We start from the raw sequence: 24,158 nt of genomic DNA, 5'->3' as shown, positions 1-24,158 counted from the left end.
TGGACTTCCCAAAATAGGACTTAAACCTCTTCTGAGACCCAAGATGTCATTGCCGATGTCTGTCTTTTTTGTTTCTTTTGTCTCTAGTGAGAAAGTTGCTGTTGAGCATATCTGAAGTAATTTGAGCTGTTTGCTGTTAATATGTCCATATTAGAAGTTGCAGGAAACATAAATGAACCCTTTGGAGTTCCCTGGATTTCTGCATTAGTTCCTCATAACCGTGGGGTCTGGTCTTCAGCTACAGTGCATCCAGAAAGTATTCACAGCGCATCACTTTTTCCACATTTTGTTATGTTACAGCTTTATTCTAAAATGGATTACATTCATTTTTTTACTCAGAATTCTGCACACAACACCCCATAATGGCAACATGAAAAAAGTTTACTTGAGGTTTTTGCAAATTTATTAAAAATAAAAAAAACGAGAAATCCCATGTCCATAAGTATTCACAGCCTTTGCTCAATACTTTGTCGATTACACCTTTGGCAGCAATTCCAGCCTCAAGTCTTTTTGAATATGATGCCACAAGCTTGGCACACCTATCCTTGGCCAGTTTCGCCCATTCCTCTTTGCAGCACCTCTCAAGCTCCATCAGGTTGGATGGGAAACGTCTGTGCACAGCCATGTTAAGATCTCTCCAGAGATGTTCAATCGGATTCAAGTCTGGGCTCTGGCTGGGCCACTCAAGGACATTCACAGAGTTGTCCTGAAGCCACTCCTTTGATATCTTGGCTGTGTGCTTAGGGTCGTTGTCCTGCTGAAAGATGAACCGTCGCCCCAGTCTGAGGTCAAGAGCGCTCTGGAGCAGGTTTTCATCCAGGATGTCTCTGTACATTGCTGCAGTCATCTTTCCCTTTATCCTGACTAGTCTCCCAGTTCCTGCTGCTGAAAAACATCCCCACAGCATGATGCTGCCACCACCATGCTTCACTGTAGGGATGGTGCCAGGTTTCCTCCAAACGTGACGCCTGGCATTCATGCCAAAGAGTTCAATCTTTGTCTCATCAGACCAGAGAATTTTCTTTCTCATGGTCTGAGAGCCCTTCAGGTGCCTTTTGGCAAACTCCAGGCGGGCTGCCATGTGCCTTTTACTAAGAAGTGGCTTCTGTCTGGCCACTCTACCATACAGGCCTGAGTGGTGGATTGCTGCAGAGATGGTTGTCCTTCTGGAAGGTTCTCCTCCCTCCACAGAGGAGCTCTGACAGAGTGACCATCGGGTTCTTGGTCACCTCCCTGACTAAGGCCCTTCTCCCCCAATCGCACAGTTTAGATGGCCGGCCAGCTCTAAGAAGAGTCCTGGTGGTTTCGAACTTCTTCCACTTACGGATGATGGAGGCCACTGTGCTCATTGGGACCTTCAAAGCAGCACAAATTTTTCTGTAGCCTTCCCCAGATTTGTGCCTCAAGACAATCCTGTCTCAGAGGTCTACAGACAATTCCTTTGACTTCATGCTTGGTTTGTGCTCTGACATGAACTGTCAACTGTGGGACCTTATATAGACAGGTGTGTGCCTTTCCAAATCCTGTCCAGTCAACTGAATTTATCACAGGTGGACTCCAATGAAGCTGCAGAAACATCTCAAGGATGATCAGGGGAAACAAGATGTACCTGAGCTCAATTTTGAGCTTCATGGCAAAGGCTGTGAATACTTATGTACATGTGCTTTCTCAATTATTTTATTTTTAATAAATTTGCAAAAACCTCAAGTAAACTTTTTTCACGTTGTCATTATGGGGTGTTGTGTGTAGAATTCTGAGGAAAAAAATGAATTTAATCCATTTTGGAATAAGGCTGTAACATAACAAAATGTGGATGCACTGTATGCCAATACAATACAATTTATTTTTGTATAGCCCAAAATCACAGAAGGAATGCCTCAATGGGCTTTAACAGGCCATATCTTTTGACAGGCCAGGGCCCACCCCCCACCCCCACCTTGACCCTCTAAGAAGGAAAAACTCCCAAAAAAAAAACCTTGTAGGGGGGGAAAAAAAATGTATCTCTTTCCAGGTACGTTGGGCATGCAGTGGGTGTCAAAAAAAAATGGGGGGGGGGAGATAAATACACAGAACAGAAACACAAGTAATCCTCCATCTCTATAAAATCCATCGTCCAAAGCCGCAGGGCACGCAGCAAGTACAATATAATAGAGCAATATTACAAGTACCAAGCAGATTTCAACAGTAGATGATATCACATAATACGATTTTGATTTGTTAAGAGTCCTGGAGACCTTGGCCATCAAGCTGCCTTCAACTATTGGCCATTCCACAGCTGAGTCAGCACTGGGCTAGCCAATCCGATAAAAGGACCCCTCTACACGAGGTTTCCTGTGATCTACAGTATAACAAACACAATCGGTGTAAATTGATAGCACAAACCATTAGAGTTGTTCTCGTCAGGCACAAACACAATTTGCAGCATACACTATTTTCTGTGACTCCTTGTCTTCAGGAATTGGTAGAACCTCCTTTTGTAGCCATAACCTCCACCAAATGCTCCGTGTCACCCACTGCACGCTCAGTCTACTTGGAAAGGGGGTCTCTCCCTGAAGTGCCTTTCCCAAGGTTTTTTTTTTTTTTTTTTGTCTTCTTAGAGTCGAGGTTTGATGGGCTGTCAAAAAATGGGGCCTGTTAAAGCCCATTGCATCCCTCGTTGTGTTTATTTATTTATTTTTGAGCTATACAAGAAATAAGCTGTTATTGTATAGCTACTGATCAGATTTGCATAATTAGATGACTGCTCTTCCCAAATCTCATTAATAATTCTGGGATCCCTTACATGAACAGCCCTTGGGTTATCTCAAGTGGGTTGAGGTCTGGACTCTGACTTGGCTATTCCACAACACACATTTTTCTTTTGTTGATTTACCTTTGTGCTTTGGTCCATTGTTGCTCCATCCAACTTCCTTTAAGCTTCAGGTGATGGATCACTACGTTGACATTCCCCTGTCAGATCACTTCATACAATTTCTGAGTTTATTATGACGGCAAGCTGTCCAGGCCCTAATGCAGCAGAGCAGCCCCCAAACCATGATGCTCCCACCCTGAGCTTTTAGTGTTGGTGATTTTTTTCTTTTTCTCTTGCCATTGTCATCGATCAATCATGGACTTGATTTGATTCGCCCAACCAGTCTACATGTGTTTTGTGGACTTGGAAAAGGCGTTCGACCATGTCCCTCAGGGAATCCTGTGGGGGGTACTCCAAGAGTATGGGGTACCGGACCCCCTGATAAGGGCTGTTCGGTCCCTGTACGATCGGTGCCAGAGCTTGGTCCGCATTGTAGTAAGTCGAACCCGTTTCCAGTGAGAGTTGGACTCCACCAGGGCTGCCCTTTGTCACCGATTCTGTTCATAACTTTTATGGATAGAATTTCTAGGCGCAGCCAGGGCGTTGAGGGGGTCCGGTTTGGTGGACTCAGGATTGGGTCACTGCTTTTTGCAGATGATGTTGTCCTGTTTGCTTCATCAGGCTGTGATCTTCAGCTCTCTCTGGATCGGTTCACAGCCGAGTGTGAAGCAGCTGGGATGAGAATCAGCACCTCCAAATCCGAGACTATGGTCCTCAGCCGGAAAAGGGTGGAGTGCCCTCTCAGGGTTGGGAGCGAGATCCTGCCCCAAGTGGAGGAGTTCAAGTATCTCGGGGTCTTGTTCACGAGTGAGGGAAGAATGGAGCGTGAGATCGACAGGCGGATCGGTGCAGCATCCGCAGTGATGCAGGCTCTGCATCGGTCTGTGGTGGTGAAAAAGGAGCTGAGCCGCAAGGCAAGAGGAAGAGGATGGATGGATGGATCATGGACTTGACACGTACAGCTGTGTTTGTTTTAGAGAGCAGTGGTTTCCTCTGGTGTCTATGAACACCATTCTTGCTCGTTGTTTTTTCCTCTAGTAAACATACTGTATGATCCAAGACATTGGCAAATTCAAGAGATTTTGCATTTATCTCTGGGTTCTCTGAGGCTAGGGATCTGCACCAGCAATCTGAAGGTTGCCAGTTCGAATCCCATAAATGCCAGGTGTGACTCTACTCTGTTGGGCTCCTGAGCAAGGCCCTTAACTTGCAATTGCTCTGTCCTGGGTATGACGTTAATCTGTATCCATCCCTGCAAGCAGGTACAACTTACAGGAAAAACTTGGAGGTTGGTGGCAGGGTTGGCACTCCAGCCACTGTTAAACAAACTTCAGTGTTCCAATGTGGTGCTGAGGTGTCTCCTCCTTTCACCTCCACAGCCTTGTCGTGATCTTTATAGGATATGCATTCCTATCGAGTGTAGCAACAGTACAGCAACCCCTCAATTTCTGGACCCAGGCCTTTACAAAGGCTTTTGGTGCCTTTTCCAACTTTTTTATTTATATCTACATTTCTTCTCTGGTCCTCTGATATTTAATGGCTTACATGAACTGCTCTTTCCTGCAAAGAGCAGACTGTTGGTCGCTAAACTTTTTTATGAGTCTTTTCACAGTGCAATTCTAAGCCACGTCTCCAGTCTCATTGATTGGTTCATCTGTGTCCAATGAGCTTTTGGACAAATCGTCAGTCTGCAGGTTCCCCTTCTTTCCTAGTCTCAATTTTGGGAATGTTTTAAATGATATATGTTCAATATGGACAGGAAGTTGTCCAAATGTGTGTTATTACTTTAAGCAGTTGGTGTTTGTCTGTTATTGTGACTCCGTTGACATTGTTAGGAAGAAATAATGCAGAAATCCTGGGGTTCACAAATGAAGTGTTTAGTGTTCAATCTGGACTTGATCTTTACTTTTGAATTTGGGTTTTGTGTTTCTGTAAATTCTATGTGTCTGTCGCTCACAAAAAAAAAATCTTTTTCATGGAATTCCTGGCCTGAAACCAGAATCCCACAGGATTTTATTTTTTAATCTGCCCCTAAACAGCTGCACAAAGGTTCAAGTGGATGAAATAACTAAGGGAGGAATTTTCATTTTTGATCTATGTCTCGATTTAAATGTCTTTAAGCGGTAATGCCAGACAAATGGATGGAAATTTTAAAGTACGGAAGTTCCACTTCATTTGGTTTTGTGTGCTCATTCACCCTTTTGGTTTGAAAGTCACTTCTTTTGATCCTGTTGATTTTAAACGGAGCAAAGGTTGACATTTGTGTAACACATGGAAATGTGTTTTATTTTTCTTTTTTTCTCTTGCATATAGTTATCAAGTCAGGATATAGTGGGTTGGACAATGACTAACACAGGGTCACGGGGGGGGGGGGGGGGGGGGGGGTCTGCTGGAGCCAGTGACATAGCTAGGGGCACATTTTTGGGGGCAGCATATTATTGGCCAAAAGGCTCAGAACACTTCACGTGTAAGCAGCAGGGTTCGGAAAAATATCACTCATGAATGAAAAAAAGTCAAATTCTGATTTTCATCCACAAATGCTTCAAAAATCATTTTCAGACCGTCCTTTTGTGACGGCATCAGACACGGCATTTGAAATTTGAGGCAATAAAAAAAATAAACATTACACCGATTTAATTTCTAGGAAGATAAACAACTAATTCACAATGTATAATTTTGTTACGTTATCAATCCGAAGGTGGGAATAAGCAAGAACGCATATAACTCGTACACCAAGTTGTTTTTATCCACACGCCAGTTTCATTCTGTGCTGTTCATTCAGGGGCAACCTGCTTTAGCACTGGGGCTCAGTCTCTCCCTCGATTCACGCTTAAAAATCCTGGTTCTTTATTGGCACTTTATGGTTCTTTACTGGGTTGTGTGGTTCCTCATTCTGGTAAGGTTTCTCTGCATGTGAAGGTAGCGCTTTGTGCTTTGAGCAACTTTTTTTGTTTTTCAGGGGTAAAATGTAATGCTAAGGAGGTTAAAATCTGCATAAAATCCTTCATTTCTGCATTGCTATAATTTTAAGCAGTGTTTTTCCATTAAAATGCGTATTGTGTACTCCAATACCACATGGCAATGTTTATTTGTTTATTTTTTTGTTTTGTTTTTCTGCGAAGATGGCAGAATCACAGCAACATCTGCCCCCCATCCCCTTAAACTGTCCTGATCCAAATGTGTGCAATTTGATGGACAGACTGCTATGTACTAAATGAGAGGGGGGAGTTTCAACTTTCAAATGACACCACAATCTACTTTCTATATTTCAGAATTTATTTCCATCCATTTTCCAACCCGCTGAATCCAAACACAGGGTCACGGGGGTCTGCTGGAGCCAATCACAGCCAACACCGGGCACAAGGCAGGAACCAATCCCGGGCAGGGTGCCAACCCACCGCAGGACACACACAAACAGACCCACACACCAAGCACACACTAGGGCCAATTTAGAATCTCCAATGCACCTAACCTGCATGTCTTTGGACTGTGGGAGGAAACCCACGCAGACACGGGGAGAACATGCAAACTCCACGCAGGGTGGACCCGGGAAGCGAACCTGGGTCTCCTAACTGCAAGGCAGCAGCGCTACCACTGCGCCACCGTGCGACCCCAGAATTTATTTATTTTTTGAAAAGATTTTTATTCCCTTGCTTCTTTTAACTTCACCCATTTTGTTGTCTGGTACAACTCTTGTAATTGAACCCACTTCCTATTGTCCAGGGGCAACCTGCTTTAGCACTGGGGCTCCGTCTCTCCCTCGATTCACGCTTAAAAATCCTGGTTCTTTATTGGCACTTTATGGTTCTTTACTGGGTTGTGTGGTTCCTCATTCTGGTAAGGTTTCTCTGCATGTGAAGGTAGCGCTTTGTGCTTTGAGCAACTTTCCTGTATGAAATCTTTATAATGTATGGTAAGCTACCTAGCAGGACACTAACACGTTTAGAAAACTTACTTAGCCTGTGTTATAGGTAGATATATAAGAAGCAAGAGTCATTTTCATATCATGACTTATTGGTATTTAACAAATCTGTTGTCATCTGTTCATGGTTATTTACTGTATGGAGCCTGTTCTGGACCCAAATTTAAGGTTCTTTCTGGAACCTTCAAGTGGATGGGTCTTTTGGGAACCAAAAATGGTTCCACAATGGCTTCGCTGTGGAGGACCACCCTGGCAACTTAATTTTTAAGAGTTTTTTAAACCCTCGCCTGTAGTGAGTTACTTTTTTTTATTGTATTATGTGCCATTTTAAAGTTGCTTCATTACATTTACAAGGCGCTGTAAGTTATCAGTGCTCAGTTGCACAAACTGCGGCGCCACTCCTCCATGTGCTCATATATTCAGATTTAAACTTGTGTAATGTAAAAGATTTCACTGTTTGAAATATTTGCATTTAATGACTAAAATTTCCATTTTTATTACTGTAAAGGTTTTAATGAATACAAAACTGCAATTTAAATATTTAATTTCGTTACACTGTATGCTGTATTGGGTATCAAAAATGGGGTTTGTTCCTGCCTTGCGCCCTGCGTTGGCTGGGATTGGCTCCAGCAGACCCCCGTGACCCTGTAGTTAGGATATAGCGGGTTGGATAGTGGATGGATGTCTATCATATGCCCTGGCAATCGGAAGGTTGCCGGTTCGAATCCCGTAAATGCCAAAAGGTACTCTGCTCTGTTGGGCCTTCAGCAAGGCCCTTAACCTGCAATTGCTGAGCGCTTTGAGTAATGAGAAAAGCGCTATATAAATGCAAAGAATTATTATTATTATTATTATTATTATCATGAGAACTCTACTTGCATATTTTATTGTAACACCTCCTCAGTAAGTATTGAATAAAGATGTTTTTTCTTTTAAGTAGGCAATATTTCTACTTTTGTTTTCACTTTTGTTATATTAGATCTGAAAAAAAGACATTTTCATGTCTAATAATGTGACATTAACTTCATTTCTCTTATTCTTTCCTAAAGTGGAAAATGCAGAGCTTCCTCAAAGCAATATCCATGCTCACTTACCTCTGCCCATGAATTTTCAAATGGTTTCTCCAGCAGTGAATCAGCCAGTAAATACAGAGGTGATGTATTTTCTTATTATGTTATTATTATTTTTTTTTTTATCTTGTGTTTTATTTTAAACATATATTGCTTTATGGGGTCACAGGTTGCTGAAGCCTATCCCGGTAACATTGGGTGCAAGGCAGGAACCCGCCCTTGTTAGGAGGACACCGGCTGACTTATACCAGTCTAGTTTACTACATCCAAACAACCTAAGCCTTCATGTCTTTGGGACGTTTGAAGTAACCAGAGAAGAACCACAGGGAGAAAGATCATGTACACTGTCCACATACCTTCCTGGGCTCTGATGTTGTGAGGCAGATGTCCTGTCAAGTTAATCTCTTTATATTCTATAGCACCTTTGGTAGCCAGGCACCTGAAGGGACAGAGCGTAGTAAGAAATATACAAATGCTACATTAGAAGGAAATCTACATGGAAAAAGCGTAGTCTAAACTGATATCCGGTAAAGGCTGACAGATATTTACTATCTCAAAACTCTCAAATCCAAAATGCTGTCGCACCACGTCAGAGCCTAACGTCGTGGGTGTGACATTAACCTGCATCCAGCCCTGATCTGCCAACTTGCAGGGAAAGCTTGGGGATTGGTGGCCTCTTTGGCACTTCCGGATCCAGATTCTAAGGTGGTTTGTCGTGTGGTGGGTGTGACAGTGCATGGCATTAGTGCCTCCTCCTCCTCCTCAAAATGCTCAAATCCAAATCAGTGTCACAGGGAACCAGAGCCTATCCTGGCAGCACCAGGTGCAAGGCTAACAACCACTGTGGACAGGGTGCCACTCACACCCACACTGCCATAGGGGTCAGTCTGGAACTGCCGGTTCATCTTTCCTGCACCTCCGAAATCCTGATTCAGTGTTGTGTAGCAGAGTTTGGAAACTGTAAAAAGTCCACATGGAAAGACCCCTTATAGGAAGAGAAGAGGGATGAATGAGTTAAATTAGCCCTTTAAACTCCACCTCTGGCAGGACTAAACAATGGGGAGTTTTATAACCTCCTTAACATTAGTCCCGAGTGACACTTGGGCAACTGTATAGATGCATCATCTCACATAAGCATTAGACCCTCTGATTACTCGGGCTGTAAAAGTGCCAACCGCGTTAGTGCCGAGCGTTGCTTGGGAGATGATGTAGGCGACAGGCTTGAGTGCCACCCTTGGCAATGGTGCAGACGCGTCCTCTCCTGGCCTCATAACGGCATCCCGTAAGAAGTGTTTTTCAGCAGCTTAGCTGTTGCACTCTTGACAGTGATATGAGCGGTGATGACCGTGTAATGAAAAGTGATTCTGATGAATCCAAACGTGACATTTATGTCAATCGCACATGTGCGGTGTGCTGTTCAAAAGCTGATCAGTCTGGAAAGAAAATCCACAAGGAATCGCACTGTTATTGTCCCGACTGTGACGTTGGATTGTGAATTTCACCGTCCTTTTAAAGAGACAAGCCAAGCAAAATGACACCTTTTATTGGCTAACTAAAAAGATTACAATATGCAAGCTTTCGAGGCAACTCAGGCCCCTTCTTCAGGCAAGATGTAAGAAGGGGCCTGAGTTGCCTCGAAAGCTTGCATATTGTAATCTTTTTAGTTGGCCAATAAAAGGTGTCATTTTGCTTGGCTTGTCTCTACATTCATAATGGCTAACACGGTACAACACCCTAGTACTACCGTCCTTTTAAGATATTATTTGTATCCTTATTATACTTTCTACATTTCTGACTTTCTACTGTAAAATGTGCAAAACACTAAAAACGTACAAAGATCAGATTTAATAAATATGTAATTTTTCAAGCTAAAAAATACAAGACTTTTTTTTTGTTTTTCAGGGGGAAAAATGTAATGCGAAGGAGGTTAAAATCTGCATAAAATCCTTCATTTCTGCATTGCTATAATTTTAAGCAGTGTTTTTCCATTAAAATGCCTATTGTGTACTCCAATACCACATGGCAATGTTTATTTGTTTATTTTTTTGTTTTGTTTTTCTGCAAAGATGGCAGAATCACAGCAACATCTGCCCCCCCATCCCCTTAAACTGTCCTGATCCAAATGTGTGCAATTTGATGGACAGACTGCTATGTACTAAATGAGAGGGGGGAGTTTCAACTTTCAAATGACACCACAATCTACTTTCTATATTTCAGAATTTATTTCCATCCATCCATCCATTTTCCAACCTGCTGAATCCAAACACAGGGTCACGGGGGTCTGCTGGAGCCAATCCCAGCCAACACAGGGCACAAGGCAGGAAACAATCCTGGGCAGGGTGCCAACCCACTGCAGGACACACACAAACACACCCACACACCAAGCACACACGGGCCAATTTAGAATCTCCAATGCACCTAACCTGCATGTCTTTGGACTGTGGGAGGAAACCGGAGCGCCTGGAGGAAACCCACGCAGACACGGGGAGAACATGCAAACTCCACGCAGGGAGGACCCGGGAAGCGAACCTGGGTCTCCTAACTGCAAGGCAGCAGCGCTACCACTGCGCCACCGTGCGACCCCAGAATTTATTTATTTTTTGAAAAGATTTTTATTCCCTTGCTTCTTTTAACTTCACCCGTTTTGTTGTCTGGTACAACTCTTGTAATTGAACCCACTTCCTATTGTCCAAATGACTTGAAATTTTGCACACTTACGCACTTCCAATGACAATACATGAATCAATAATCAGTTTCACTAATTGAACAATTAATCCATGTTAATTAAGAAATGAAATTTTTCATATGAATAGTTAAAGGTGGGTGCCACGGTGGCGCAGTGGGTAGTGCTGCTGCCTCATAGTACGGAGACCTGTGTTTGTTTCCCGGGTCCTCCCTGTGTGGAGTTTGCGTGTTCTTCCTGTGTCTGAGTGGGTTTCCTCCCACAGTCCAAAGACATGCAGGTTAGGAGCATTGGCGATCCTAAATTGTCCTTAGTGTGGGTGTGTGCTCTGCAGTGGGCTGGCACCCTGCCCGGAGTTTGTTCCCTGCCTTGTGCCCGGTGTTGGCTGGGATTGGCTCCAGCAGACCCCTGTGACAGGATATAGCGGGTTGGATAATGGACGGATGGATGGAGAATACTTAAAGATTTTACCAATAGATGGCGCTAGTAACTGATAGAGATATTAAAGGAAGTGTTAAATGTTGATATATTTATATACTTTTTAAAAACCAGGCTTATATTAAGTGTACTAAAAAGTAAAAAATAAGTCTCTTCTACATCACTTGTAAAATGTGTTTTTATATACATATTTTTTTTAATCTTGCCACCATTCGTGTTGTAGTTTGGATACACAGTATAATTTCTTTACCAACAATATACACTGACAGTAAGATCTGCCCTACGAAATGATGCAATGCCATTGTATGCTATGGACACTTACTTACTGATTGAGGTCATTTATGTTAGGTAGAATGCCCAGGGTGGGCTGGGTGGTCTCGGAACTCCTGCAGATTTTTTTTTTTTTTTTTCTGTCCTCCCTGGCCATTGTAACCTTACTTTTTTATTCCATGTTAATTAGTCTTGCCTAATTTTATTTTATTTTTTTTTTCTTCATCCTGTAAAGCACTTTGAGCTCCATTTGTATGAAAATGTGCTATAGAAATAAATGTTGTTGAAAATTGTAAAAAAAAATTTTTGTACTGCTTCAAAACCGTAAAATTATGCACAAAACTTGAAAATATTTCATTTCTGGGTGTTCCTGACGCATTCTCTGGATGTGTTTTGGCTGCGTATTCCAACATATCTGGAAATAAGAATAACATTCAAAGTGCATATTTTGGTAAAAACGTTAACTGAATTTTGCAACTCCTTTTACTGCAGCATATCTGTAAAACACCTCTATATCCCAGAGGTGTTAAATTTGGAAAGAGAAATGTCTGACCTAAATTGGGAGGGATAGAACATGAATATTGAGTGATGGATGATCAGGATATAGCCAGCTCAATCAAAGTAGCAGAAAATGGACAAAAATTGAGCCGTCATGAAAGAGTTCGGCACACTGCTGCTAATATTTGTATGATATGCTTAAAATTTACAAGTTGGAATATTTGTCTAATTTTTTTTTTTAACTTATTATTTTAGCAAGAAACTTTCCAACAGTTTGGGATGCTGAATCTGAGCAACACTCAAGCAGGTACTAATATTTCTTTTTGATAGCTCTTGAATAAAGTCTTTACGTGAATTTATCATACAGACAGTCCATCCATTTTTCTGAACTGCTTCATCCAGGGTGGAGTTGCAAGGAGATCGTCTGTAACCCAGAATACGGTGCGGGACATGGACAAACTTTCATTAAAGTGCCAATTCCATTGCAGGGTGCCCTTTATTTATATACAGTACCCCACCTTGGGTAACGTACAGCAAATTCACAAGAGCATGCAAGGTTCTTACAAATGACCTGCTACAGGCTGTCTTGATACCAATTTCCTCAATGCATAAGCAATTACTGAGATATTTTCAAGCCATTTCCATCCAGCACAGGCTCTGGAGAGTCTGCCAGTCCGCTGCCAGGGTCCACACAAGGCCAATTTAGAAATGATCAGGGCCAGCATCACACATTGCATGGTGCTGGATCTCGTTGCCTTAAGGGTGATGATGGATTTCAACTCCCTAGCCACTTCTTACCATGTTTAGAAATTTCCTATTACACAGCCAAAGTATCACAAAATTTGACATACTTTGGCAGCCAATCGGTGTGAAGCCTTGTTTCATTTTTTTTTCTGTTCTACGACAAAGGCAAGACATTGAATAGACGTTTCTGCTGCCTCATCTCCTCTTTTTGTGCCATCCTGAACTCCTATTTTTCGTTATTGTTCTCTGTCCAGTAGATTTGATTGGACTCTTGTTGGTTAACATTGTGTGCATTTCACTTCCTGCTGAGCACTCATTGGTTGTCTGACCTTGTTGGCATTTTGCGACGAGCCATGAAAAAAATCTCTTCTTAAACACAATGAAGGACTCTGACATTCAGCTTAGAACACTCTAGATGAGAACAGGCCATTCAGCCCAACAAAGCTCACCAGTCCTCTCCACTTATTTCTTCCAAAATAACATCAAGTCGAGTTTTGAAAGTCCCTAAAGTCTCACTGTCTTCCACACTACTTGGTAGCTTATTTCAAGTGTCTATCGTTCTTTGTATAAAGAAAAACTTCCTAATGTTTGTGCGAAATTTACCCTTAACAAGTTTTCTTGATGAACTCATTTTAAAATAACAGTCTCAATCCACTGGACTAATTCCCTTCATAATTTTAAACACTTCAGTCAGGTCTCCTCTTAATCTTCTTTTTCTTAAACTGTAAAGGCTCAGCTCTTTTAATCTTTCCTCATAACTCATCACCTGTAGCCCTGGAATCAGCCTTGTCGCTCTTCTCTGGAACTTCTCTTGTGCTGTTATGTCATTTTTGTAGCCTGGAGACCCAAACTGCACCCAGTACTCCAGATGAGGCCTCACCAGTGTGTTATAAAGGTTGAGCAGAACCTCCTGTGACTTGTACTCCACACATCAAGGCGCTATATAACCTGACAGTCTGTTAGCCTTCTTAATGGCTTCTGAACACTGTCAGGAAGTCGATAGCATAGAGTCCACTATGACTCCTAAATCCTTCTCAGAAGGTGTACTGTTTTCCGACCGTCCATTGTGTATTCAAACCTCACATTTTTCCTTCCTATGTGTAATTCTTTACATTTATTAACATTAAATTTCATCTGCCACAAATCTGTCAAGCCTGTCTGCTATCCAAGTTCTTCTGTAATGATATAATGGATTCCAAATTATCTGCTACTCCACCTCTCTTGGTATCATCGGCAAAGTTAACCAGCTTGTTACTTCCATCCATCCATTTTCCAACCCGCTGAATCCGAATACAGGGTCACGGGGGGTCTGCTGGAGCCAATCCCAGCCAACACGGGGCACAAGGCAGGAACCAATCCCAGGCAGGGTGCCAACCCACCGCAGGACACACACACCAAGCACACACTAGGGCCAATTTAGAATCGCCAATCCACCTAACCTGCATGTCTTTGGACTGTGGGAGGAAACCCACGCAGACACGGGGAGAACATGCAAACTCCACGCAGAGAGGACCCGGTAAGCAAACCCAGGTCCCGAGGTCTCCCAACTGCGAGGCAGCAGCGCTACCCACTGCGCCACTGTGCCGCCCCCTATCTAAATCATTTTATATTTATTAAAAATCGCAGCAGCCCCAGCACTGACCCCTGCTGGTCACCACTCTTAACATCAGCCAGTTCTGATGAGGTTCCTCGCACCATCACCCTCTGCTTCCTGTGTCTGAGCCAATTCTGCACCCATCTACACACATCACCCTGAACTCCCACTTCTTTTAATTTGATGCCCAACCTCTCATGTGGCACCTTATCAAATGCTTTATGAAAGTCCAGATAAATAATATCATCTGATCCATTCTGATCGTATCCTTTTGTTGCCTCCTCATAGAATTCCAGCATGTTAGTAAAACACGACCTCCCTCTTCTGACACCACGCGGACTGTCCTGTCCTTGCCAGGTGTTGCTCAATCTTATCCTTAATAATTCCTTCCATTAATTTTCCTGTGATGCATGTTAACTTACTGGCCTATTGTTGCTTGAATCTGCCCTGTCACCTTTTTTATATAATTGAATGATATTTGCCATTTTCCAGTCCTTTGGAATCTCCCCAGTGACTTCCTAAAAACATGCGTCAAGGCTTTATATCTGTATTCGCTAGCCTCCTTAAGAACTCTTTGGTAAATCTTATCTGGTCCTGGTGATTTGTTTGATTTCAGCTTATTTAATCTGAGCGGCACTTCTCTCTACAATTTCCAAATCCCTCAGTACCTCCTTAGTAGTCCCTGTTACTGCTCTGAGGTTATCCACTTGTTCAAGTTTAGGGCATCTGCTATTTCATTGTCTATCTTTTAATCCCCCTTTACTATTTCTGATGCACTTGACCTCCTCCTTGAATGTCGCAATGACCGGCAGTCCCAAGCGCACATACAGTATTTTTCCCAATCTGTGAATGAGTCCTGGGACATGCTGGCCGCCCTAGGAGTGTCTGTAAATTCCTCCTCTGCAGTAAGTATTAATATTGTCAAAGTACGGCAAAATTTGTACATGCAAACTCGACCAACACGCAGTGCATTGACACTCGCCCAACATCACGATAAACCAGAATGTATGAAAATGCAGAACTTCATGTCATTTAATGGAAAACCGAAATCTGTCTACCTGGTGTACTTCTGACACCTGTTGCTATGCCATAGCATGGAGCTCTAGATAAAGTGATGACTGCCACGTTCATTTAAAAAGCTGGTAAGGATTTGGAGGAGGAGATGACAGTTGAGTCGCTTTGTCTGTCCAGTTCAACAGAACTGGTGAACTGAAACTGAACATTTGTGTCCCTGTTAGCCACATTTCTATACAATGGAGACTCATATTGCAAGAAAACACCAGCACCTTCTTTATACAGAGGCCATATTTAAAAATGCTTTTGACATTTTAATGATTCCAGTGTTCCGTGTTTGGTTTATTGCAGAGCTACCCATTGGAGTTTCCTCACAAAACGCGTCCCCAATTTTATTTTCTGAGCAATTTGCCGAGTCCACGCCAGCCAATCCTGTCCATGTTCCTCAGAATGAGATGCCACAAGAACCAGCTACTTCGCAGTACGCCATGGGTAAGTAAATTCTTAATGCTCATGGCCTGCAGCGTCCCCACTGATGGTGCAGCACCACATTAACACATCTTGGAAAGAAAAACTGCACAAGTCATGTTGTGTTCGAGGCAGGAGAAATTCGGCATGCGACTGCAGGAATTTTGCAAACACAAACACACAGACGGGCTTTCGTTACTGTCACTTTTGTGTTTATTATGGAGTTAGTTCAGAAATAGATTTGGTTGTGCTTTGAGAGTGCAGTGATGTGACTGCTGAGGTGCAGATTGTAATTGTGTCACTTGTCACAAATTTGCTAAAGGAAATGAAATGATGGCAGGACGAATCACATTGGGATGCAGCGTCCTACACACTCCCTAAAAAAAGGAATCAAAGCTATGCAATGAGCTCATGTACAGATGGCTCTCCCAGTTACCATTCAGTTCTACCTTTTAACATATGTGGACATAAAGATTTGATCTTCATTTAAATGGTATCTTTAGATAAAGGTGATATAACTGAAAAAAATAAACCATGAAAATCTGACTTTTCAAATTTTCACATTACTGTATTCATTGTTTATTCCTGTTCAGTTGATTGATAGGACAGTGTTTCATGTCTTAGTTTCGTAAATGTTAAAATGCTCAAAAAAAAAAAAAAAAATGAGGGGAACAATTAATCATCCCAGTCTTAACACCAACTCGGTGACACTTCAGGGATATCAATCAGTCTAGTTAGGAAGTAAATGGAAGTGAAGACCGGTGCATTGGACAGGCAATCCTGACCAATTCTTCTGATTTTTTGCATTTTCCTACTGTCCTCCTCACTACTGGTAGAATGAGGCGGTACCATCCGCCAATTCAGATAGTCCACGGGTAGTCCAGCTCCTCCAGGTTGGCACATCCATATGTACTGTTGCAAGAGTTTTGCTGTGTCTCCCAGCACAGTCTCAAGAGCATGGAGGAGATACCAGGAGACGGCTGTTACACAAGGAGAGCTGGACAGGGCCATAGATGGGCAGCAACCCAATAGCAGGACTGGTATCTGATCCTTTGTGTGAGGAAGAACAGGAGGAGGTCTGCCAGAGCCTACAAAATAACCTCCAGCTAGACACTGGTGTGGATGTTTCTGACCAAACTGTCAGAAACCAACTCCATGAGGGCCCAACATCTAGTAGGACCAATGCTCACAGCACATCACCATGCAGCTCAATTGCCTTTTTCCCAGAGAATACCACAATTGGCAGCTCTGCCACTGACACCCCATTCTCCTCACAGATGAGAGCAGGTTCACACTGAGCACATGTGAGAGATTTGAAAGAGTCTGGAGACACTGTGGTGAACATTATGCAGGACCAATTTGGTGGTGGGTCAGTGATGGTCTGGAGAGGCATATCCTTGGAGTTTCACACAGACCTCCATATGCTAGGCAACAGTTCCCTGACCTGACTGCTGTTTGGTACTGGGATTAAATATTTAGAATCATTGTCAGACCTTGTGCTGGTGCAGTGGACCCTGGGTACCTCCTCATGCAGGACAATGTCCAGCCTCCATGTGTAGGCAGTTCCTGGATGACAAAGGCATTGATGCCTGCAGACCTGAATCCAATTAAGAACCTCTGAGATGTTATGCATCCATAGATCCAATGCCACTAAGTAGCACCAGAGACTGATCAGTTCTGGGAGGAGATCATCCCCCAGGACACCATCTGCCACTTCATCAGGAGCAGCCCTGAAATTGTTGGGAGTGCATACCAGCTTGTGGGGGCCAAACACACTACTGAGTCACATTAGGTGTCACTGTGAAGAAATTCATGCAGGTTGGATCAGCCGGAGATTTCAGTTTTTGACTTTGATTGTCCGTGTAATGTTGAATCTGCCCTCAATGCACTGGTGATTTTGGTTTCCATTGACTGTTACATCATTTTTGTTCTCAATAAATTACACAGCATTACTCCGTAAAGAGTTTCCACTTTAATATTTCATTCGAGATCCGATGTGTGATTTTGTGTGTTCCCTTCATTTTTTGAGCAATGTATTTATATTTATACATGACAACTGTTCAGTGTTATGGAAATGATCAAAATGTCTTCTATAAATTTTATTTTCATTTATGTTCAATATTTTGTTTAAGACAAGTGTTCTGGTTTCTTCAGGGTTACAAAAATGATTCAATCATTATTGACATTGAATGATCTCAAAAAATATATCTTGATAACATTTTTTTACTATATTGCTCAGATTTACCCTCAATGCAGTGTCGCCCTGCTCTCCTGTGGGACTTAAGCATATGCCTCAAAATGTTTTGTAGTATTTTGTGTTCATTAGCTATAAGTTAAATAACTTTGTTATTTTTATAGGAAACTTTCAATTTGCAGGTCCTTCACCGCACGATATGGAAGTCACCATCACCTACAGAGGTAGAACCGTGCTGCAGACGACAGTGTGTGGCCCTAAAGTTCAGCTCCACTACAACTGTGAGGGAAACGCGATTGTAACCCAGAGTCACGTCTGCTTCCCCAGCACTGATGGGATGACGGATCGGAAGCAGATTCAAAGCACCAACACGCTCCTTGATAATATCCAGAGAGGACTCCTATTGGAAATTAGAAATAAGAGCATCTATGCAACACGACTGAGCAAATGCTGCATTTACATGTCTGACCCAAGTGCTCCACCAAACACAATCGGAGGATCTTTTAAACTTTCTCAAAATGAAGAAGTGCAGCTTCTGGACTTCAGTAAATACTTCCTAGGTAAACACTTACATTTTTCAGACCTATTACATATTAAATTAACTGATGTTGCTGTGTTCACGACTATCTCAGAATCTCATTATTCCCTTTGACATGGCATGTTGACAAGGTTTCACTTGGACCGATATGGACGTCCATCTGAAATGTGTGCTTACTTTGATCTTGCGGACGCCGTTTCTGCTTATATTTGCTGTTACTTTTGCAGGTTGTGACCAACTATAAGCTTGTCTTGCCCAGACTCTCTTTAGATTAGATAAATTTTAATCCCACAGGGAAATCTAGATGCATACTGCAGCAGAAACCTAAAAAGGAAGAATACAGACTCTCAGGAGAGATAATACAGCCAATCGATAAAGTAAATAAGAGGAGGTACCCAAAAATAACCGGAATCTGTACCTGGCACACAATCTCTACTAAGTTGTGAATTTCGTCGCTAGGGGTTCTGCGATTTTTGTGATGAGTGATCATAAAGAACAGCGAGTCTGCGTTAAATTCTATATTCTGTTTGGGGAAAACCGCTGCTGAAACTGTAGTGATGCTTGAAACTGCTTTTATAGAGTAAGCTTTAAATAAAACTCCGGTCTGAGTGGTTTTCGCTTTTCAAAATAGGGGAAATGTCGCTTGAAGACCAACCAAGATCTGGCCGACGTTCCACAATTAGGAATGACGAATCTTAGAAAAAGTTCACAGTGCATTTACGAAGATCGTCGTCGGACTATTGAGATTTCTGAATCAACTTTTATGTCTTACTGACTTCGCTACTCGCCTGATCTTTTCTTCTGTGCGACTTTTTCTTGTTCCTGCATATGAAAAAAGAACTCAAACTCGAAGGAAAGTGTCTTTGTACCATGGAGGAAGTCCGAGAAAAATCTCTGCAGGCCTTGGACAACGTTCCTCTTCAGCAATTCCAAAAATGTTTAGACTAAACTACAAATTCCCCATATAACTGCTTATTACATTTTAATTAAAATCTTCCAGACTTAGTTTGTAATTTCTACATTGATTCCAAAACACAAACTGGGAAATAATGACTCCCTTAATTAGGTTAAGAGTCCAATGAAAAATGGAAGTTGCTTGGAATAAAAACCTGCAGCCACAGGGGGTCCCCAGGACCGAATTTGGGAACCACTGGCATACATGATTAGACAAAACTATATTAATCCCATGGGGAAACCCAAAATCCTCTGGGAAGAAAACTCGGGGCTCTTTAACGCCAGGCAGCAGCACCAGCTTTATAAAAACGAAAAACAGTGCTTTGGGAGCTCGACGATTAAACTCCCAAATCTTACACCATGAAAGTGAAGGCGTGCAGGTTTGGTGTCCCCACAGCATGCACACTGACTTTGACGTATGTTCCAAAATTAACATTTTATTACCAAAAATTTACAGGAGTTAATACAGCAGATAGATGGAACTTTATTTGTCCCCAGGGGGAAATTTGGCTTTTTACAGAAGCTCTTTAATAAATATATAAATGGGTGGATAAGTACAGTAAATAAATAAACGCACACACTTTGGTCTGAACACACACTGGAACTGCTATAATGAAAGAAAAATTCAAAAGAAAGGAATCTGAGATCAATTAAATTGAGGTTACGTATTGTGGCTGCTGGATGGTATGAACCATGCAGTTAAGTGAAACTCTCCTGATACGTCATATTGTCATTGAACTGAAGAACTTTCTAGAGCTGTGTTGGGCTAAATATACCAGATCATTATGGAAAATGTGGTGGTGTGTAAATACAACTCTTGTCAAACCTCCCAGGTAATGTTTCTGCCCAATGAAACCAGTCCACCGCATGTCTATGTAATGTTTGATATGCTTAGTTCACTTAGTTTGTTTGCGTTTCACAATGCAAAATTCCAAGTGGAAATTGAAACAATCTTAACCAAGCAAATGGGGCAGGAGTGCGAAAACGACTTTAGTATGACGGGTCTGACTGTAGAGGGGCTCGCTGCCTTTCTAGCAGGCGGCGCTCAGCCAGTCCATTCTTTCATCCTTCCCTTAAAGTGTTGTGTCAGTTAACTATTACACAGTCCTCGCCAATTCAAAGATGAGGTTCTGTATCTGTGCATTTATTTTTTGAACCTAGGGGTGATCAGAGCCATCAGTATGCTTTAAATCACTTAAATCAAAGAATGGAAAATAGTGTTTTATTTATTTTTTTTAATTCAAAATTTGTGTTTTGTTTTTAGAAATTAAGAACTACTGTGACCATGAAGGTCACTCTCCAGATTATACCATATACCTGTGCTTTGGAGAGAAATATCCAGATAACAAGCCAAATGAGAGGAAACTTATTATTGTTAAGGTAATGTACTTTGTCAGATTGCAGTACATACAGTACATTCAGCAGCTTCTTTGTAGGTTTTTAAATGTTCAGTATTCATAACTGCAGTATGTATGTGATGCTCCCCTTTACATGTAAAGCTAACTGCAGCTCTTGCACCTGAAGTTGTGCAGATTGAGGCCCTGAAGCCTGAGCACACCAAAAAGAAAACTAGGAGTACTGCAAGAGGGCGGCTTGGAATAGCCAACACTCGGTGATGAGCCGTCCTCCAAGGTGCAGTATGTGAAGTAAGATCAAAATATTTTGAACCTAAACTATGCAGAGAAGCTGATCAAGTTTTGTTTTTTTAACATAATCTCGTGGACACCATTAATGCAGGTGTTATAAAGGTCCACAAAGCTTTTCTGTGTCACTCCGATATCTACGTTTTTTGTTTTTCATGGTCACAGCATATTCCACAAAGGTTCAGTGTTCAGAACCTTTGGTAGTTGCATGGAACGAAGTCTGGAGGACAGGGGAAGTTTGGCATCCCTCCGAATCCACAGTTCCACAATGTAGGCTTTGCAGTCAGTCAATGTGGTATAAATGGGGGGGTCATCGTCATGAAGGAGAGTTGGCTGATAGCTGTGTTAATGTCGGAGAATCTCCATGCTTCCATTCTTTTTTAATGGTTGCTCAGACTTAGGGTCATAGTGACATTCAAGTTTTCTTTCCAGTTGTGAACATTTTTTTTTTTTCCCCTGTCCGAATTAGTGCAAGAGTCGTCTTGTAGCATCCCACATGGTGATGCTTAATTTTAGGGGGTTACACAAAAGTGCTCAGATCTCACTCATGAAGAAATGGAGTCGACCAGGAACTGAAATCTGTAGAAGGCTTCCAGAAAAATATGGAGACTGTGTTTTACCATGACAGAGGGTTTACAAATGGACTGAGAACGTTTAGAAATAGCTGGACAAGTGATAAGCTTGAAGGAGCAGAAAAACCCATCCACATCCACTACAGATTAGAACATTGATCAAAATCTGTGCCGTGAATTGGATGAACCCATGACGATAATGGACCCCTAGTACACTTTCAACCCATTAAAAGTGGGATCACTGCTTGATGCTCTTGTGTGGTGTAATCCAAGGGATGAGCAACCATGTTTAGTCCTAGAAAACAACCAAAACTGACGGACCAAGGTCAAAACATCACCACTGTGACCACAGACACATCAGGTTTCCATATGTGCACGAGGGGGAAAGCTGTGCAGCCAACCCTGGCAAAATGATCACAAAAGTATGAATAATTATTGACTTATTATCTATCTTACTAAACCACAGTTAATATATGAACGGCGGACGCACCGAAGCGCATGCGCACTGCGGCCTTGGCGCCCGCCCCAGAGTCCAGAGTCAAATGCAGCGGCTTTCCAAAACGCGGTGGCGCCCAAACAACACAACCTGTAAGTGCCCAAACACCACCTGTAAACTAGACTTGCTCTAATCCACTGTGCCAGTAATGTAGATCACATAACAGTCATTCAGTCTGGCGCCCGCCCCAGAGTCCAAAGTCAAACGCAGCAACTTCCCAAAACGTGGCGTCTTCCCAGAGTCAGTAGGTGGCGCCCAAATAACACAACGTAATGTGACGTGGTGCCCGCCCCAGAGTCAGACGCAGCGACTTCCCAAAATTCAGCAGCTTCCCAGAGTCAGTAGGTGGCGCCCAAACAACACAACCTGTGAGCTACACTTGCTCTAATCCACTGTGCCAGTAATATAGATCACATAACGGTCACAGACTCTAACCCAGCGGCTTCCCAGACTCTGGCTGGCACACGAACACCACAACCTGTAAACTAAACTTGCTGTGCTCCACTCTGCCAGCAGTCGGTGTCAGCAAAGGCAACGGAATCACGTCTCCACAAAATGAAACCGCATTAGTACAGATATGCTTATGTAATTAAATGACATTTCCCCAGACGCACCCACCCACCATAAGTCATCCATCCAGATATCGGACGGAACAGAAACTGATTGCCATTCTTGGATTTCCGATTCGCTAGCGAATTGCGGGCTTACTTGTACAGTATATAATGTGCGTGTTTGTGTGCAAATGTATGTTCTGTAGACATTGTGAAACGCGCTTAGTTGTACTCGAGGAGCCAGTAACCCTATATCGGCACCATCAGACCAGACAGGAGCCAGTCTATGGCAGGGCACACTAACACACCATTTAGCACCCATTAAGCTGTCTCTGTATATAATTTTTGTTTGTTTGTTTTCTCTTTCAGATTGTACCTCTCATGTATAAATACCTTTATGAAGTGGCCCAGCTAAGTGGAGCATCATCTTTAAGAAGTAACCCCAGTTTACAGATATCGTGTGACCCGGAGAATGACTTGTATAATCTCATTCAATCTTATTTAAATAGTGGAATGGACTTTACAAATTATTGATATTTTACATACCATTTATATACATATATTTTATAGTGCGCAACATCTTAACATTCTCAAGATGCAGTACTCATTTATAAATATAGTTAAAGTAAATCGTATCTAAAGATATTCTATATGGAAATGCAAGATATATTGAGATTTAAGTATGAAATGACGAAGTTATATCTAGGACGGATATCTGTCTAAAGGAGATGTATAAAATTTATTAAGACGGAAAGTCCCTCTTTGTGGGTAATGAATAGTTGGGGGGGGGGGGGGGGGGGTGGTCTACTCCCGGCCTCCCTTCTGTTTTTTAACAGACCATCATGGTGTGTTTAGCTTCTTCAGGGCATTACCCATTTCTTACTACTGCATTGTTTGAATTTCAGTTCTATTAAGAATTTAGAGAAAATGTAGATGCCATCACCTGTATATACTGTTTCTGCAGTTAGTCATAAATCAGATTATTTTATTTATTTATCTATCCATCCATCCATTTTCCAACCCGCTGAATCGAAACACATGGTCATGGGGGTCTGCTGGAGCCAATCCCAGCCAACACAGGGCAAAAGGCAGGGAACCAATCCCGGACAGGGTGCCAACCCACCGCAGGAGATTGATTTATTTTTTTATCACTATCAAGAATTCTTTTTACAAAGTTTTAAACTGAATTTTTTTTTTTTTAAATTGCACTACCGGCCCTGGTGACGACTTGTATTAGGGGGAAAAAAATCAAAAGACTCACAGTGAATTCTTGAAAATGAAAAGACTTGAGTGAAATTTTATGTACATTTTAGACACTAATACTGACTTGTGTAGCCTTAGTAAACTGTATAATAATTTAATGAATGACTATGCATATTTTATTTTGTAATTTGTATGATCAACCAATGTGAAATATGCCAAATTGAGATTTAATAAAAATTCCTCTATTCTACTTAAGTGCTGTTCCATTTGTTTGCTTTCTAGCGTTTTACCCGTATTTGTGGATCCAAATGTCCATTCATTGTCTGTCTGCTTGTTTTTTCAGTCAACATTGCTGGAAGTCTCTCCCAGCACTAGTAGGTGTAAGAGTAGAAGCCGATGTTGAAGATGAAAGTCTCGAGTCATCGCTATAAACGAAATGCTGGCACGTCCTTTAT

The 24,158-nt window shown here is 42.1% G+C and overlaps 1 protein-coding gene across 1 annotated transcript in view; it reads left to right on the top strand.

Moving 5' to 3' along the window:
* Positions 1-23,688, top strand: part of irf7 (interferon regulatory factor 7) — a 33,628-nt gene extending 9,940 nt beyond the window's left edge. The window contains exons 4-9 of the mRNA XM_028793517.2: positions 7,823-7,926; positions 11,988-12,039; positions 15,436-15,576; positions 17,911-18,306; positions 20,503-20,618; positions 22,870-23,688. Coding sequence (XP_028649350.2) covers positions 7,823-7,926; positions 11,988-12,039; positions 15,436-15,576; positions 17,911-18,306; positions 20,503-20,618; positions 22,870-23,034 — 974 coding nt within the window. The 3' untranslated portion in view covers positions 23,035-23,688. The remainder of the gene's footprint in view (positions 1-7,822; positions 7,927-11,987; positions 12,040-15,435; positions 15,577-17,910; positions 18,307-20,502; positions 20,619-22,869) is intronic.
* The last annotated feature ends 470 nt before the right edge of the window (positions 23,689-24,158 follow it).

The sequence above is a fragment of the Erpetoichthys calabaricus genome, chromosome 2 (assembly GCF_900747795.2).
Source record: "Erpetoichthys calabaricus chromosome 2, fErpCal1.3, whole genome shotgun sequence".
Taxonomy (NCBI): domain Eukaryota; kingdom Metazoa; phylum Chordata; class Cladistia; order Polypteriformes; family Polypteridae; genus Erpetoichthys; species Erpetoichthys calabaricus.
This window is presented reverse-complemented; position numbering and strand designations above follow the sequence as displayed.